At 46.1% G+C, this 18,196-nt stretch overlaps 5 protein-coding genes across 6 annotated transcripts in view; 1 reads left to right on the top strand and 4 right to left on the bottom strand.

The window, feature by feature from the left end:
* Positions 1-902: 902 nt before the first annotated feature.
* On the bottom strand, positions 903-6,040 carry acaa2 (acetyl-CoA acyltransferase 2). The gene is made up of 10 exons (XM_083672653.1): positions 5,947-6,040; positions 4,626-4,792; positions 4,238-4,366; positions 3,818-3,934; positions 3,528-3,675; positions 2,984-3,159; positions 2,708-2,837; positions 2,425-2,495; positions 1,936-2,090; positions 903-1,591 (listed from the first exon to the last, which is right to left on the bottom strand). Exons 1-10 carry the CDS (start codon positions 5,960-5,962, stop codon positions 1,507-1,509), a joined length of 1,194 nt encoding a protein of 397 aa, XP_083528779.1. The 5' UTR covers positions 5,963-6,040; the 3' UTR covers positions 903-1,506.
* A 270-nt stretch (positions 6,041-6,310) lies between these two features.
* Positions 6,311-7,982, top strand: mrpl40 (mitochondrial ribosomal protein L40). The gene is made up of 5 exons (XM_083673455.1): positions 6,311-6,480; positions 6,583-6,666; positions 6,818-6,973; positions 7,067-7,148; positions 7,300-7,982. Exons 1-5 carry the CDS (start codon positions 6,416-6,418, stop codon positions 7,525-7,527), a joined length of 615 nt encoding a protein of 204 aa, XP_083529581.1. The 5' UTR covers positions 6,311-6,415; the 3' UTR covers positions 7,528-7,982.
* cUnh22orf39 (chromosome Un C22orf39 homolog) lies at positions 7,866-10,108 on the bottom strand. The gene is made up of 3 exons (XM_083673456.1): positions 10,058-10,108; positions 8,815-8,982; positions 7,866-8,675 (listed from the first exon to the last, which is right to left on the bottom strand). Exons 1-3 carry the CDS (start codon positions 10,070-10,072, stop codon positions 8,544-8,546), a joined length of 315 nt encoding a protein of 104 aa, XP_083529582.1. The 5' UTR covers positions 10,073-10,108; the 3' UTR covers positions 7,866-8,543.
* A 295-nt stretch (positions 10,109-10,403) lies between these two features.
* On the bottom strand, positions 10,404-14,400 carry ufd1l (ubiquitin recognition factor in ER associated degradation 1). Its single transcript, XM_083672934.1, has 12 exons — positions 14,270-14,400; positions 13,803-13,935; positions 13,653-13,685; positions 13,432-13,553; positions 13,214-13,344; positions 12,686-12,758; positions 12,446-12,514; positions 12,202-12,270; positions 12,038-12,088; positions 11,836-11,924; positions 11,482-11,566; positions 10,404-11,033 (listed from the first exon to the last, which is right to left on the bottom strand). The coding sequence occupies exons 1-12, from the start codon at positions 14,270-14,272 to the stop codon at positions 10,959-10,961; spliced, it is 933 nt and encodes a 310-aa protein (XP_083529060.1). The 5' UTR covers positions 14,273-14,400; the 3' UTR covers positions 10,404-10,958.
* Positions 14,401-14,680: 280 nt separating this feature from the next.
* dhx37 (DEAH (Asp-Glu-Ala-His) box polypeptide 37) overlaps positions 14,681-18,196 on the bottom strand; it is a 9,212-nt gene continuing 5,696 nt past the window's right edge. For both annotated transcript variants that reach the window (XM_083673926.1, XM_083673927.1), the window contains 10 exons: positions 18,046-18,196; positions 17,785-17,909; positions 17,221-17,337; positions 16,877-17,049; positions 16,591-16,705; positions 16,219-16,356; positions 15,957-16,051; positions 15,732-15,805; positions 15,526-15,623; positions 14,681-15,404 (listed from right to left, as the gene is read on the bottom strand). The exon at positions 18,046-18,196 is cut by the window's right edge and continues 38 nt beyond it. In XM_083673926.1, the coding sequence (XP_083530052.1) occupies positions 15,286-15,404; positions 15,526-15,623; positions 15,732-15,805; positions 15,957-16,051; positions 16,219-16,356; positions 16,591-16,705; positions 16,877-17,049; positions 17,221-17,337; positions 17,785-17,909; positions 18,046-18,196 (1,205 nt within the window). In that variant the 3' untranslated portion in view covers positions 14,681-15,285. The remainder of the gene's footprint in view (positions 15,405-15,525; positions 15,624-15,731; positions 15,806-15,956; positions 16,052-16,218; positions 16,357-16,590; positions 16,706-16,876; positions 17,050-17,220; positions 17,338-17,784; positions 17,910-18,045) is intronic.

An 18,196-nucleotide genomic window follows, 5' to 3' on the forward strand; every position in this document is an offset into this window, starting at 1 on the left:
CATCCAACTAGAGGTTTAAAGGGTTTTCCCACTTCCATGAAAATACGCATTATAGTGAAGGGGTTCTTTGTAACATGACATAACCGTACAGTCATGACACAGAAGTAGAACGTGGGTCAAATGTATGAAATCTACAAAACCGACACAACGACAGCTAGCATGTAGCCATGGGCCTAATCTTCCGAAACATCAGTTTATTTTTGAAACCATCAGACAAAAATACATCAATTTTCATACGTAGAGAACCTTCAGGACTCAAACAATAGCCCCATGTACGTGGAAAATTGTTATTAGAATCATTTCGCAATGATGTTTACTGATTTTATTCTCAAAGAAGTGTGAGGAGAAGCCATTCTTACCTTAGCTATGAAAAAAAGACCGACATCCGGGGAAGTTACGTATATAAGCACGTCGCATGTGACGTTGACGTAAAGAACGGCTGTTTGCAAGGGTGTGTGGTCCTTGTAGTCCAGAAGATTATACAACTATATAATCATCATATATTTAATACAAATAATATTGTAACAGTGTGTACACTACCCAACCCCGAGTTCTATTTGTATGAAAGGGGTAAATTCTCTTAATGTTACCTGTATTATCTACAGTAGTTACAAGATGTTACAGGGAGGGGATGGGTAGGTAAACCCTAATGCTAATAACATTGACCGAGCAGAAAAGTTGGTTTAACGCTATGAACCAAAATAAAAAAGTGGGTAAACCGTTTCTTTGGGTTTACTCTCCACTACATCACTGATGTTACCTACTCATGGTGATCTCATGGCCCCATAGTACTGAAGAAGTGTGACTTAATCAAGGTTATATTTTCAATTTACTGCTGTTATCCCCAGCACTCTTGGTAAAACACAAACTATGAATACAAATCCTACACACGCAAATTTGTTCATCCGTAGTTTATTGATATGATTTTTTTACTTAGAAAAACACAACAATTTTTGTACAGGCATTCTGACTGAAAATGTTGATACATCACATGGAGTGATCATGAGCATTCAAAGGTAAGGGAGAGAGAGAGAGAGAGAGAGAATGGAGGGTGGGTAAAAGGAGGCAGTTACTTAACTCAAACCACATCTCCCTCATCAAATGTGTTCATATGCTACAGAGGTAAATATGCCCTACGAGCTAGCATTGTTTTCAAGGCACACGCAAAGACAGGAAGAACTGTTTACAAGTCGTGGACCTGAACATGAGTTAGCCCTTCACATTCACAAGGCCTCTTCACCAACACGTGTTGACAGGATAGTCTTGGTTTTCAAACATACATACATACATACATACATACATACATACATTTAAAAAGGTAACATGACTAAGAAGCAGCCAGGGAGGGAGTCTTTGTTATCAAACATACAAACATCTGTCTTCTGTGTGGAGGTCATTCTAAAGAGATCATGTGTACTTTTTGAGTGTAGATGGTGCAGAGTCTGTATCGAATGTGAATCAATGATACAGTCGGGTTCTCAGTGAGGATGATGTGTTCTCTATTCCTCATTGAGTGTTCTCTACGATGATGGCGATTCCCTGACCGCCGCCGATGCAGGCTGAACCCACTGCATACTTCCCCCCTCGCCGCCTGATGGAAAAAAGAAAATGACTTTATCTTATGATGACCGATTAATCGATATTCATTACTTCAACAAATGTATTTGTTGTAAGTCGCTTTGGATAAAGGCATCTGCTAAATGCCCTAAATGTAAAAAATGTTACTTGATGTAAAGACACTGAACTTCGGCTTTTAGAAAATGTTGCCCACATCAGAGTAAAGAAAATAATAATATTTTGAAATATACCTCACACATGGAACTGAAAACAAAATCTACAATTGGTTCTCTAATGACTCCCCCCCCCCCCCCCCTTCCTGTCTCAGTAGGACCGGGTCAGGTGGGGTCAGAGTCCTGAGTGGTATCCCGGGGTTACCTGAGCTCATGGACCAGGTGGGCAGTGATGCGTGCTCCGGAGGCTCCGAGGGGGTGTCCGATGGCGATGGCCCCCCCGTCAGCGTTGCTCTTCTCTGGGTCCAGACCCAACGCCTTGGCAACCGCCAGGTACTGAGCAGCAAAGGCCTCGTTCACCTGAGACAGAGCAGGGGGCGTTCTGGTCACCTCTACCTCTCTAAGTCAACTACTGACAAAACTCTAACATACTCATATACCAAGTTAGTCTGGCATCATAGAGCCTCATTCCCAAACTGGTTATATTGTTCTATTTCGTAAATTTGTTATTGCTATTTTGTTAATATTTTGCTATTTTGTAAATTTTTGGTCAATATTTGTTATTGTTTTTTATGTCTCATGCACCAACCTCAACAAGTCAATTTCCTGTATGTGCAAATATACTTGACCAAAGAAAGAATTCTGATTCTGATTCAATTTACTTCGGCAGCATGCAGATATACTGATGACCCACCTCCACCAGATCCATGTCACTCAGGGAAAGACCTGCCTTCTTCAGGGCTTCAGTGATAGCTGGGACCGGGCCTGAGAAGGGAGAACATTCTACTTATAGGAACCAGACTAAACTTTCAACACATTAGCACTTCAACAAATGTACTACATAAATATACTGGGACCAAATGATGCTCACACTGAGGGTCATGGTCACTGATGGCCCTGCTAGCAACAACAACATTGGTCACACGATACATTTTATACATCCGCCATTGGTTCTTCCCCAGATGTGAGTCACCCACCGATTCCCATGATGCTTGGGTCACAGCCGGAGACGTGATAGGCTACGATTCTGGCCAATGGAGTGAGATTGTGCTGCTTCACAGCCTCCTCACTGGCTATAACCACCGCTGCTGCCCCATCAGACACGCCCTGTGGAGAGAAAAAGGGACAGCTGGTAATAATAGGTTGAGGGTAGACAATGATAATGGTACTGCAGTCATCTGTATCATTTTGGGGTGAGTTTCACAGTCTATTTTCTCCAACAAGGGTGATCTGCACTGGGTTTCTATACTCACAGATGCATTAGCAGCAGTGACAGTCCCTCCCTTCTTGAAGACTGTAGGCAATTTGGCCATCTGTGCCAGAGTGGTCTGGGGGCGGGGGTGTTCGTCTTGGGTCATGGGCACCACGCCCTTCCTGGCTTTCACATCGATGGGCGCGATCTCTGCCGTGTAGTGGTCCGCCTCTTGTGCTAGAGAGGTAGAAAAACGTCAATAAATTAGAGCCCAGCGCTTGAATGTAAGGAGGTACAGTACCAGTCAAAAGTTTGGACACACCTTCTCATTCAATGGTTTTTCTTTATTTTTTATTATTTTCTACATTGTAGATTCATATTGAAGACATCAAAACTATGAAGGAACACATATGGAATTATGTAGCAAACAAAAAAGTGTTAAACAAACCAGAATATGGTTTATATTTTTAGATTCTTCAAAGTAGCCACCTTTTGCTTTGATGACAGCTTTGCTCATTCTTGGCAAGTTGTGTCCAAACTTTTGACTGGTACTGTATCCATCACCTTAAATCTAAGCCTAAGGGCCACGTTGAGGCTGCTCTGACCTGCCTTCCACCTTTGCTGGGTCTGGTATGCATACTGGTCACAGTCGTCTCTGGTGATCTGGTACTTCTCTGCCAGGTTCTCTGCTGTGATGCCCATGGGGATCTTAATGTGCAGGTCAGTCAGGCCCGCCCACAGCGTGTCCTCAAGCTGAGAGGGAGATAGAAAAGTCCCTGAGTGTGTAAGCGCATCACATGGCACTTGATATTGGTCAAATAATGAATAGTGGTAATTAATGAGCCATGGAAAATCCCCTTGAAGGACAACAGACATCACTCATTCATTCATTTACCTTGAGGTCGAATCCAAACTTTGTTCCGAAGCGAATGTTGCGCACAGCGTATGGCGCCTGGCTCATACTCTCTGACCCGCCACACAGGACCACCTCTGACTCCTTCAAACAGATTTCCTACAGGGCAACATACATACATACATACATACATACATACATACAGTACCAGTCAAACATTTGGACACAACTTGCCAAGAGTGTGCAAAGCTGTCATCAAAGCAAAAGGTGGCTACTTTGAAGAATCAAAAATATATTATATTTATTTATTTTTATTATATTTATATATATAAATATATATATATTTATTAAGTATACACAGTGTGTAAGAGTCCGCTCAACCACTCAATGCACTAGAATGCTGTGGACGTGTGTGTGCGTATGTGTGAGGGTGTGTGTGTGTGTGTGTCTGAGGGTGTGTACCTGTGCGCCGTTGATGATGGCCTGAAAGCCGGATCCACACAGGCGGTTCACAGTGAGTGCAGGCACTGGAATGGGCACCCCACACCTCAGGCCCACGTGGCGGGCAATGTAGGGAGCATCAGCAGAGCTCTGGTGCACAGGAGAGGTAGAGACAGAGAGAGAGAGCAAGAAAGGGGAGGAGAGGCAAAGGGAGAGGGAGAAACAGAGATAGTCAACCTCTATCCATTCAGTAAGCTTGAGTTGACACGCTTCCCACCCACTGAGGTTTTCCTCCCGCAAGTTCCGCAAGAGACAATGGTTGCAGAAATGTAGAAAATATAATAATAATAATAATAATAATAAAAAAGAGCAATACAAATACAATTTTGTTTATTGATTATTTGATTACCTGCATGACATTGCCCATGATGACACTGTTGACAAGCTCAGGTGCCACTCCCCCGGTGGCGAGGGCAGCCTTTGCAGCGTGCTCTGCCAGGTCTGTGGCGCTGTGGTCCTTCAGCACGCCACCATAGGTGCCAAACGGAGTACGCTTGGCAGACACAATAAACACACCTGTACAGAGAGCGAGGAGAGGAGGGTCTCGGAGTCAATTCACTCCTCCTACTTTGTAGCAGCTTTAAAGCCATTGGCAAGATCTGAGTGAATATCAGCCCTCACATTGAGACTGGACATGAGAAGGCTCCCTTCCCTATTTTGAAATGAATATAAAAGGTGTTATACTCTTCATTCTGAGAATAGGCTACATGGACATCAATATGCACCACCAGGCAATACGCCTGTACAGTGCTGCTTGAAAGTTTGTGAACCCTATAGGGATGGTCATTATTTCTGTATAAAAATAATAGCCTGGAGGTTAGAGAGGCCGGCCAGCAATCAGAAGGTTGCTGGTTCGATCCCTGCTCCAGGAGGGAGCTGGTGACTGGAAGGTTACTGGCATCATATCCAGGTGCCTACCACTGCCGTTGTGCCCTTGTGCACTTAACCCCTAACTGCTCCAGGGGCGCCGGAAATATGGCTGAGCCCAGCGCTCTGTTCTCCCTGGGGGGGTGTGCACTTGTGTTGTCTCGGAGGGGGAGTGTGCAGTGCGTGTGTGTTGCCTCGGAGGGGGTGTGTGCAAAGAATTACATTCCAACAATTGATGAGAATTGATTGCATGGCAAATAAACAGTCTTTCTTTCTAAAAACTAAAATAATAATCTGATTGAACAAGGGGTACACATACTTTCAAGCAGCACTGTATGAGATAAGACAGCCTGCAACACACAAGACACACATCTTCAATTTATGCTACGAACGAATTTAGACGAATTTGCCTCCTACAAAAACGATTAACTTCAGTCATCTATAAGATGACAGACTTCTTCTTAAAGTGTGGGAGTTCTGTCCAAATATTTGCACTCAAGTGTCACTGACTGCATTGTGTGATGCAACTATGAAGTGTCCCTGTCACCTTTGCCCTATTTCCACTCCTTTCCAAGTCGTCAAGTATTACAATGCATCGATCAAAAAATCTTTCGATGCACAAAATAACTCAAGTGATCTACTTTGATTCATACGAAACAATCGTTAGTTAAGTGAGTTAGTTTAGCATGTGGGTTTACCCCCATTGTCATTATAGCCGCCGTAGATCGTGCAGCAAATGTGTTGGCATTGTATTGCAGCAGTAATATGTCGTGTCAGTAATAGACTAATAGTAACAGTATTACCTCTGAGAAGCGCCATAGTGTTGATTCTGCTTCAGGTTGAAGGTCCGAGTCTCTGTCTGTCTGCGCGTGAAGACTCCGACCGCTGACCTTTCACCTAAATAATGTAACTAAATACCTTTGGATTGACGCAACAACATTCGGCAAAAACAACAGCGAGCATTCAAGATAAAACACCAAGTGAGTCCCTGGTTTTATACGTGTGACGCAACCTTGTGATGACCTCAACACACGTCCGATGTTGTCAAATATTCGTTCCCTTCCAGAATAGACGACATTAACGAAGCCCTCTTTGACGTTGGCCCACAACAGAGTCGAAAGTGTCGATAGGAAATGTGCGAGGTATTTACGTCACTGCTCAGCAGCGTGTCGTCGTCCTGAGGCTGTCAAGGAGACAGCAATGATAACATGCGGAGATACACCTGAATAACCTTTATCTGATAGCAGTAAACAGTGATCAAACAAAGCAGGAATGATGTCCCTTTCTGTATCGCGTACTCTTTGTCGGGTTTTGTCCCGGCAGACTACAACGCCGAGGTGAGTAGCTCATCTGGTCCAGACTCAGCACAGCTAGAGAGCCTAGCTAACGTTAGCTAGCTCGTCCGTCCTCATATGATTTACCATGTTTTGTTGTGTTAGTTTTGTTACAGGAGTGAATGGTCATGTCAGGCAAGGTCCCTGGCTTGCATCCGTGCTCACACTGAAGACATCAGCTCCACTGAGGTGAGTGGCGGTTGACAGTTTGAACTGTAGTTTCAGTTGTCATCGACCCTTCACTGCATCACAAGAACATAGTCATTTTAGTTACGGGTTCTCTGGATGCAACCTTTGCAGTGTACTCAACACTGAATCAGCATTATGTCTGTTTTAACAGGGCTGAGCCCAAGAAGAAGAAGAAGGTGGACCCCAGAAGAGAGCAATTGGTGAGAGAGAGATTGAAGAAGAAGCTGAAGAAGCTGGAGAGAGTTCCCCCTGAGTTAATCCCCATAGAGGACTTCATGGTTCCGGCCAAATGCCTGGATGAGACAAGGTAAATCAGTCCCTAATCTTAATGCATTCTCTCAGACATGCCCATGTAAATCAGCCCGTAATCTATCCGTTTCTTTCCTGTCTTCTTCCCAAGAGTGCGCACTGCTCCTAAGCTGCCCTTTGAGGAGAGTGAGCGCCGGGCACTGTTGCTGAAGGAATGGTCCCGCTACAAGCAGGTAACCTGACAGAGATCCGTCAAGATGTTGTTTTATCACTGAAACTTCCTTTAAAGTCGCATTTGGGAGCAGGAAAAGGTGGTCCAATTCTAACATCTTTATCTCAGTTCCTGTCATGTTTCAATTACTCTGTATATCCCTGTGCATGCAGAGTCAACACAAGGTTGAGATGAAGGCCATTCAGCTAGCCTTGGAGGCCCAGACAGAGGCTCTGGAGGAACTGAAGTTGGAGTCGGAGGAGCTCTACCTGGCAGCACTGAAGCCAGACCCTCAGCTCTTCCCCTTCAGCCACCAGGGCCCCAGCTACACACCACCCAAAGTCCAGTACGAGGCACCGGATGGCAAATACCACGACATCACCAAAGTCTACACTCAGTGAGACGGTGGAATATTAACATTATGGGTGGAACAGGCATGTCAGCCCCTGGCTTGTCCTCATGTCTTCACATGATTTGAATGGACATACAAAAGAGCACACAGTCAGAGGCTCAGAGCAACAGCCATAACAACAAAAGTGGAAGGGTGTTTCCACTCATGAGGGTGTTCTCTTACTACCCAGAGGATAGTGAGGCTTGAACCAATATGGATACACAAGAATGTGTTTCTGTTCAACTTCATGAAGACTGCTAAATATCAGATCAATGTGCTATTGTCATGTTCATATGTTATAGGTTTAAATACAACCAGAGTAGAGCATAAAATAGTTGAAATAAAAGATTCATATTTCTGTTTTTTTATTGATATGCATTGTTCGGATTGCTGAATAACATACTGTTAATAAGGTATCCTGTAAAATAATAAAGGCAAAGATCCTGTGAAATGGTATTACAGAAATACTGGCCTTAATTCCACTGGGTGCAGCAACATAGATTTAACTAGAATAGTCTTCTACACACAATGTTTAAACAATAACAACAGACAATTCAGTCCACATCATCAGTCAGACCACTTGTGTCAAACTCAATTGTCATTTGGTTCCTTTTCTTTTTACCAATCCAATTTAATCCAGTACCTCTTATACTTCTGAGAATATATTACTGTCCTTCCCGAAAATATATTAGTCTTCACACACATCATATCTTCATATATCATACTTAGAATTTATTGTCAGAACGCAGAGCATACGCCAACCTCAAGAGTACGAGGTCGTCACTAGTAGACGCCAGGAAATTGAATTTGACACATCTGGACAGAAACCACCTCCACCAGGGTATATTTGGTCCTGGACATCCATAGGCTTTTGTTTCCAACCCAGCACTAACACATCCTCTACAGTGCACAGGTTACCCGGAGGATTTGGTATAGTCTATATGTTTAGCGAAATGGAACTCAGCCACATTGAGTTTGGTTTGGCCACGTCGGGACAGTGGCAGAGTTTGCTTTCTTAGCGGGTGTTCAGGAGTCCTGAGGCTTTCCCTGGTGCAGGGGCAGGTGCCAGTCTCTGGGAGGGTCTCTTCTCAGGTCCCAGACTGGAGTAAACTTTCTCTGTTCTGCCACTCTGTTTCTCTCACTCCTCTGTAAAGACTCCTAAATTAAAGAGGGGAGAAAGAGTATTTCCAGATTAAGAGATGCACCAAAGAAATACACTTAAAGGTTTGGAGAACTGTAGGCCTACGTAAACGTGCTGCAGCCTCCACCAACAGGCACACGGGAGAGTGGACAGTACCTTGCCCTCTGTGCTTGGTGTTGTCTCCCACAGTTTGCATGTGTAGTAGTCCTCTTTCCATTGTTTGCAGGACGGGAATGTGCCATGGGCGTAGTAGTGATGAAAACGGTTCCACAGGCTTTTGCAGTGCCTGAACTCACTCCAGTAGTCATCGCAGCTCCGAGGTGGCTGGGGGTAAATGCATGTGGATATAATGCGTTCGTCTGTGATATGAGTTTACAGCTCATGCTTCTTATCTTTGTAATTGTTTGACATCTCTAACTCTTCTGTTAGGCAGCTACAGGCTGTGTTGGTCGAGGAGGTCAGTAGAGAGGGACAGGGTCAGAGGGGTCTGTTAGGCAGCTACAGGCTGTGTTGGTCTAGGAGGTCAGTACAGAGGGACAGGGTCAGAGGGGGTCTGTTAGGCAGCTACAGGCTGTGTTGGTCGAGGAGGTCAGTAGAGAGGGACAGGGTCAGAGGGTCTGTTAGACAGCTACAGGCTGTGTTGGTCTAGGAGGTCAGTACAGAGGGACAGGGTCAGAGGGGGTCTGTTAGGCAGCTACAGGCTGTGTTGGTCTAGGAGGTCAGTACAGAGGGACAGGGTCAGAGGGGGTCTGTTAGGCAGCTACAGGCTGTGTTGGTCTAGGAGGTCAGTAGAGAGGGACAGGGTCAGAGGGTCTGTTAGGCAGCTACAGGCTGTGTTGGTCTAGGAGGTCAGTACAGAGGGACAGGGTCAGAGGGGGTCTGTTAGGCAGCTACAGGCTGTGTTGGTCGAGGAGGTCAGTACAGAGGGACAGGGTCAGAGGGGGTCTGTTAGGCAGCTACAGGCTGTGTTGGTCGAGGAGGTCAGTACAGAGGGACAGGGTCAGAGGGTCTGTTAGGCAGCTACAGGCTGTGTTGGTCTAGGAGGTCAGTACAGAGGGACAGGGTCAGAGGGTCTGTTAGGCAGCTACAGGCTGTGTTGGTCTAGGAGGTCAGTACAGAGGGACAGGGTCAGAGGGTCTGTTAGGCAGCTACAGGCTGTGTTGGTCTAGGAGGTCAGTACAGAGAGGGACAGGGTCAGAGGGTCTGTTAGCTAAGCTAGCTGTACAACGAGCTAACGCTAGCCTGTATTAGCTATATAGCTACCCGAGGCATGGACATCATTTGTTCATTTCTCGTGCAGCACGACTACCTACACATTAATAACCGAGGCGAACCGAACCTGTTCACGACACATTTGTACCTTATTTTCAACACACGACACATTGATCTGATACCTTACCCTCCACTCCGCCATCGCCTGTTATGTCAGCCGGACGTCACTGTCAAGTTTTTGGCCAATAAGGGAGTTGGAATACTCACTAGTCCCACCCACTTCTGTTGATTGAACTCCAGACGCTCCAATGAACGGTGAGAACAACCATTGCGGTATTAGATACACACACACACACACACACACACACACACACACACACACACACACACACACACACACACACACACGACTGCACTACTGTCACATATGAGGGGAAAGTGAAATCTATGTTCAAATTGAGCACAAATTCCTTATGGGCATCAGACTGACACAAATGAGTTAACTGAACAAAACAAGAGTCAGATAGCTGGTGTACTGTATTCAAAACACTGCACTTTATTTCAGTTTATAAATAAAGGAAATACCCTATATCTGCCACTCACCACTCAGATCTTGACAGAATGCAACAGGGATTAAACACAATTAAGTCAATGAAGCATTCTCAAATGAATCCTATACACATTATAACCCAACCTAAAGGAATAACCCAACCTAAAGGAATACGACAAACCCACTCCATCGTCAAAACATCACATGGTATAATCCCAAGGTACAAATCAATCATAATCATATTGTACAGAAATTGGGGTAATTTTCTCTGTCTGGGATCAAACCAGCAACCCTGTACTGTCAGACAGGCACACTCATCATGCTCCCAGTGGCATTCATTATCTTAGAGGTGCTCATAATAGGTGTAGTATATGATAAGATCCTACAATGTGATCAGAGATAACCTCGGACTTTTAAGGGACAGAAAGATGAAAGCCAGCTCCTTTCAGGGCCTGTCTTTATTGATTGCTTCGGGTGGGTTTGGATGTGTTGAGTCTGGTAAGTCAATCAGTCTCTCCAGTTTGATGCAGTCGTGTCTTCAAGGCTTTCTGCCCTTCTTGCGTAGTGACTGTCCTTCACCGGAGAAGGCGATGAATCGGCTCAGAGCGTCCTCCTGAACATAAGCCACATGACAAGAGTGAATGCTAACAGCTTCAGCATACTGCCTACCACTATGGCATGTGCCTTAGATACAATTCCTCTTTTACTTTTACTATTTACACTGCAATTGTGTCATGTCTACTGTCTTATGTGTCTCCAACAATCATCACTACTATGTCACTTATTGTCTTGTCCTTATTTCATTGCACTACTGCGTATTTGTATTATTTGTATTCTTGTATTTTGTATTATTTGTATTGTATGCTGCATTGTCATGGAACCGAGCCCAAGAATTTTACTCCCTGCACTCGTGTATGAGACGCAACAATAAACTTGAATATGATATGAATTTCTCCTGCTAGAATCAACGATATGAATTCTGTATACTGAATTAAAGCGTTTGCAGGAGAAGGATGGGGAACATATTGTTCATTGTAATTTCTTCCTTTCGTCCTACAAACCTCCTCTGTTGTCTTCTTGGGCAGAGGCCTGGAGTTCCTGATGAAGGTGATCCTGCCCACTTTGTACTCGTAGTTCGGGATCCCTCTGCAGGGTGACAGGGAGAGGTTTTAAAGGTTCAGGTCAGAGCTGATGTGATCATACCTCATTATCCAGGGGGGCAAAACAATACAAAGCATTATAACAACACTGAAAACTCCCAACCACTAAGACCAGCCCCTTTTCTGCTGAAATATTTGCAGATCTGACCCTAACCGGACAGGTGTCCAGCTGCAGATTCAGATCTGCACACACCCAATGTGTAGGGGCCAGGGGAAGTGGCCAGTTGCTGTATTCAGAATGTCATATCTCCCAACCTTTTGATGTCACTTGGATCGATGGGGACGGGGCTGGGCTCAATGCCTTTCTTTTTGCCATCTAGACGGTTTCCTGAGCCTGTGAATGCCTATGTGGAAACAATGAGCAACGTAAGTACAACAGTGTGGGCTCAATGTGCACAGAATACATAGCAATACACTCTTCTCTCCAGACCTGAGATAACATTTGCAATAAACTCACTCTGAATCCCATGTCCATGTCAGCATAGCTGCTGGGGTCTCCTTCCTCCTCCTGTAGGGAAGACAGAGGGAGGGACACTCCATTACCGCTGTAACACAATAACTCAGACCTGATTTGTTACCCTAATCATGTGTCGTTACATGTGAGACGTGTTTGGTTCCTACCGTGGGCTCCTCGTGATGCTGAGGCCTTCTCTCTGGCTCTTTGTAACCCAGTGGAGCATCAAAGTCCACCTTAGAGAACAACAGTTATGGTTGTTGAGTACAGGTTACTTCTGTGGACATGTGTTCACCAGTGATTCTTTGATTCATCTGTGTAACATGAGATCAAAGGAAAATACATGGAAATGTGCCCTGGTTTTATCCTAGTGTTATCTTGATTGTTAACAGAGGTGGCAGGTGATCTTACATTCATATCACATTCGATGATTGATACCGCTTTATCCGGCTTTGTCTCCATCACTCGTAGTTCGTAGATCTGAAATGAGCAGTGACAGGAAAAACAGAAATTATTATACCTATACAGGGTCAGTAATATTTCAAACCACTTCAGCAAGTATGTGTAAACAAGTGCACAAGTAACTCAGTAATTCCTCTATAATTTCAGGTTTACTTTGAATGGTTTTGACCAACATCTTTAAAGGATTACCTTTTCATTGTAGTTGATAGCGACAACATCTCCTGTAGTTAAGCAGGCAAAGTTCCTCAGGGCGTTTTCCAACCTATGAGACGGAGAAGTCACAGGTCTGTTTTTATACCAACCCTCCGGTCTGGGCAGTCTAGCGTCTCCTCTTTAAAAGGAGATCACTGCCACAATGACATTCTCTAAAATAATTAATCTCAATAACTAATTATAGAACAAGGGCTTGGAATGTATCGCCTCCAATTCAAGTTGCAGTCATAAGACATTAGTTAGATTAGTTCATGACTTGTCAGAAGACATCTGTTTATGTCAGAAGCATTGGATATGTTTCATTCATTTTTACGGAGATCTCTTTCTTGAATCTTAGCCCGGGTGCGAGGTTAGTTCTGCTTTAGGGTTAGTTAGTTAGGGTCACTCCATTGGCAATGTCTTTTTAAACAAGGCAGCAATGGAGGGATGTTGAATGCAGAAACAATCTGCCACCCAGGTTAGTTGAGAAATGTCCCTGTGAAGGGCTTGATAGATGTTTCATACACTGCTTTGGGGTTTGTGATGTCCAGGAAGTCTGGGCTCTGGGGTTGGAACTTGGAGTAGGTGGCCACCATCAGGTTCACACTCTCCACCTGGACCAGCCCACCTTCCTCCAGAAGGAGATTCTGCATCATCTACGGGTACAAACAGAGGCACATCAATGCAAACATACTGGACACAATCTCAATAGTCTCAAGTGGCTTCCTTTCGCTTTGTCTTACCCAGTGTGGCAGGTAACAAATTCCCTCATCTGCAACAAACTCCAGAACACCACAGTGTGTCATTCTGTCAGAGTTCTTGTTGGTCAGCTTAAACAGCATAGGGTAGGTGATGTTAAGTCTACCTATACAGGAAAAAGTGAGGGGTAAGAATCGACTATGTAATGATAAGACTTTAGTAGATCATCAGTGTTTACATTAGGATTAAGTAGGAGTCTACTTACTGAGTTGGTCAAGTGCAGATGGTGGCATTATAACTAAAAGTAGAAACCAAAGTAAAGCATATCAACATAAGCAGTCCGAACATACTGTAATTAATGATATATGTCTGTAATATCCATATGATCTGTGCTCATAGATCACATATCACTTACTTTTTCCTCCTTTCTCCACGTCGGAGCGGTCGTTGGGGCCCGCCAGCATGGACACGGAGTAGCAGCGGTACTGGGTGGAGAAGCGGTTCTGAAAGGCCCGAGGGATCGGGTGGTCGAACATGTTGAAGGAGAACTGGGACACGGACACAAACATCAGCTGTTAACGGCTCAGACATCCGACAGGAAAGACAGTTAAAAACGTCAACAAAAGCCATGGCAATGCTTGTAAAGAATATGAAGCTGGCTATGATAAATAGCTATCCAGTGTGGGGGTTATTTGGACGTTCATGCCCAGGAGTAGGCAGGTAGGCACGGTGGGCACGGTAGGCAGGTAGGCACGGTGACGGGGCATCTTTCTGTCGTGTTGAAGCCCAGCTCTTATTTAGCTCGCTGGTGACTTTCTAAACCGTTTGATTACAGTGCCATCTGTCAGGCAACAGTCGACAGCAGTGTCATCAACTACTTACCATGTTGACTATTTGCTCGACAAACTTTTTAAATCAAAATGGAAATCAATCAAAGCTGTGAAAAATGTTGTTTTTTAGCGACAAACTGCTGCTGTTGTTCGCTCGCGACGTCCCAGTGTTGTCTTCCGCCGAGCCAGGAAGCAGGAAGTGACGGGAAATGACCCCGGACATGTTTTCTCTGAACACCAATCAGAACCCGGATGCTGCTGCGCAGCGTGGCCTCAAAGAGGAGGGTCTTCTCATGTACGTTGAGATTTCTGCCCCTGCAGTAGGTTATGGTCTTACAACTGGCAACTCAAACCCAAGGGAATTAGTAAACGGTGACTGCTCAGATCATAATTTAGCCAGAAACAGCGGAACCTAAAAGCTACTGGTACACCAAGTTCAGTCGGGATCAAGGTTATTTCATGACATCTTTACATCAATAAGGTTTATTGAAACTTCAGTACGTACAAAATAAAGCGGAAGTTCTTCGGTTGGGACATTGCAATTGAACAAGCAAAGACAGACTTCATTCAAACCCACACTTTAATATGAGTCTTACAAAGACCAGACATCACAGGGCTGACAATATAAAGACTAATAACCAAAGGAGCAGTGGTAGAATCCATTGGTGCTGTGAAGGAGGAGCTGTGTATGGCTCTAGGACATGAGAGTCCTCCTCTTCCTGTCATGGACAGCACCTTACCTACATAAAACCCCCGGTAAAAAAACCCTAATGTTCCTGTGATAACTGTTGCACACAGACTCTGAGAGGAGATCCAGACTGGCTGAAGGTAGAGATGGTTTCTTTGGATCCTAGGTGACGGGGTCAGAGGGTCATGAGGAAGAGTTTCAGATTCTGGTGCGGGCAGGAGAGCTTGGAGGGCCACCAGAACCCTGGGCTGGCAGTCTCACTGAGGTGTTGGGCCCTCGTATAGGGAACATGGCTGTGAAGGGATTTGGCAACATCATCATCATCTCTACAGTAGGTTCTACAGGTGACTGTCTGTGTTCTCTCTCCTTAAAGGTCGCCGTTACCGGGTCCTAGGTTGCAGAGTGTGTGTGTGTGTGTCCTCGCAGATGGGAGGCCAGCTCTTAGCCACTTCCTGGTGCATGGCCTCAGGGAGCCACTGGCAGTAGGCTGACAGGAGGACTGCAGAGAGAGTGAGGGAGAGGAAAGACAGAGAACCAGAGAACACATTATTTTGTCAAACACAAATTTGGCAGATTGGTTTCTCCTCTCTAACACACACACACACACGTCACACACTCACATTTGTTGTTGTTTTTCCAGACTTGGAGCAGGGCATCTCTACAGTCCACTCTCTCTGACACCAGCGCTCCCAGCAAAGCTTCGGTCCTGGGCTGCAGTCTGGGAGAGCAGAGCCAGACAGTGAACGTACGGTATTTCCATGGGTAAATTCAGTAGTGTGAGTAGTGTAATGATTAAACTCAGAGTAGTGTGAGTCACTGTGCTTACTTTGCCCAGGTTTTCAACATGATGGAAGGACTTGAAAGGAGGTGAGCAACATTCTGCTTCAGTTTAGGGCATACCTGAAACAGGCAATACACAAACATAAAGGTTCCACTTAAGTGCTCTACAGTCAGGTAGAGAGCTATGCTTCTATGACAACTGTGTAATGGAGAATTGTGGGGCGGAATGGAAATGTGGGGTCCATTCAAAAGCCTGTTGCTTCAGCTGTACCTGTCCCTCCAGTAGGAACCTGGTAAACAGCTTGTAGCGCTCCAGGCCCTCGGGGTAATCCATCTCCACTGGAGGCAGCGGCCAGGCCACACGGACTAGAGAGAGAGGGAGTACAAAGAGAGACATTACAGAGAGAGAGACAGCTTACCGTATGCCTCTCAGGGCCTTCTCAGGACCACTAAAAGCCTCACAGGGCCTTCTCAGGACCACTAAGGGCCTCACAGGGCCTGGCTGGAGAGAGTAGGCCAACAGTCAGACTCACAGAAGGTGCTGGAACAGTGGCATCTGACCCTGCCTGTAGAGTCACAGAACCATGGCGACGGGGTCTCCAGGGGAGAACCAAAATGGCAGTACTGAGGCAGGAGCTGGGGCACCCATGCTGGCTCTATGGCTGACACACCTGAGAGACAGACACAAAGAGAAACAAATGTGATCTTTCTTTAATTCTGACCCTCTAATGAAAGCTGAAAGCACACACACACACACACACACACACACACACACACACACACACACACACACACACACACACACACACACACACACACACACACACACACACACACACACACACACACACACACACACACACACACACACACACACACACACACACACACACACACACACACACCTCTCATGTACATCTTGCTGGTCTCCATGACCTCCTGGTAGACCACAAACTGAGGCAGGTGTTTGAACAGGGCAGAGGAGGGGTGGATGAACACTGGCTCGTCCATCAGAGGCGTCTGTGAAGAGCAAAACCAACCAACCACGGGGTTAACACCAACACACCAACCACAGGGTTAACACTAACACACCAACCACGGGGTTAACACTACCACGCTGCATCCTCCTCCTCCAATCAGCTCTACGGCACCAGGAGATCCCATGTGACCCGGGCTAGAATTGTGACACACCTTGTATCCATTCCTCCATTTTGGGTCGAGCAGTTCCTCTGGCTGCACCCTCCGGGCCAGGTGGTCTCCCAGACCCGCCAGCACAATCTGCCGCAGACACACCACCTGACTCTCTGTGGGCGGAGCCATCTTAGCATCCAGAAACACGCCCACCTCTGGACACACCGAATTCACTGGAAGAAGGGAAGAGAGAGAGAGAGAGAGAGAGAGAGTTTACACTGTGTGTGTGTGTGTGTGTGTGTGTGTGTGTGTGTCTGTGTGTCTCTGTTGAAGAGCTGCTGCCTGGTGTGTGTGTGTGTGTGTGTGTGTTGAAGAGCTGCTGCCTGGTGTGTGTGTGTGTTTACCTGCGTTGGTGAGTTGTCCTCTAAGCCGCCTGATCTCGAGCATGGCTTTATACCGCAGGCCGTTCTCCTCACAGAACTTAGGAGTGCAGCCAGCAAATTCACCTGCCCCAACAGCACCTATAGAACAGACAGAGGATAATATCACCATACACACACACACACACACACACACACACACACACACACACACACACACACACACACACACACACACACACACACACACACACACACACACACACACACACACACACACACACACACACACACACACACACCCCAAACACACACACACACACACACACACACACACACACACACACACACCCCAAACACACACACACACACCCCAAACACACACACACCCCAAACTCACACATACCCCAAACACACAGAGGGATTCTACTTATTTACAAATGCAGCCACCCACACACTTGCATGAACAAGCCTGCTTTACTACAGAGGAGTAATACAGTAATACACCAAGTCACACACACAGCCTTCATTCACCGATCCAGCTCAACCCAGTGTCAGACCATGACCAGAACCACGCAGGGTCCTTACCCAGCAGGACCATGAGGTCCCCCAGCAGCAGCGAGGCTCCCTGCCCAGCCCAAAGCCTCTTCATCTGGGCCAGCCTCGCCCGGCGCTGGGCCAGCATGGAGCTCTCATCCTCACTACCTGCAGGTCTGGGGAGAGTGATCGGCCCGGTGGGTGGGTGTCAGGGGAAGTTGTGGGAACTGTATTTCAGACTTTATTTAAAATACTTCATCCCATACGATTATAAATACACTCCCCCCCTCTCTCTCTCTGTTGGTCACTCACCTGTCCAGATCCTCAAAGATCTCTCGGACCGTCATGGCGGCCACCACGGCGATGACGTAGGGCAGGCAGTCCTGCTGCTTCCCGAGCGCTAGCATCTTAGCGTAGCGCGGCGCCACAGGGAACGAGGCCATCGCCCTGCCCAGGGGGCTGA

Source organism: Argentina silus (assembly GCF_951799395.1).
Source record: "Argentina silus genome assembly, chromosome: 7".
Lineage (NCBI taxonomy): Eukaryota > Metazoa > Chordata > Actinopteri > Argentiniformes > Argentinidae > Argentina > Argentina silus.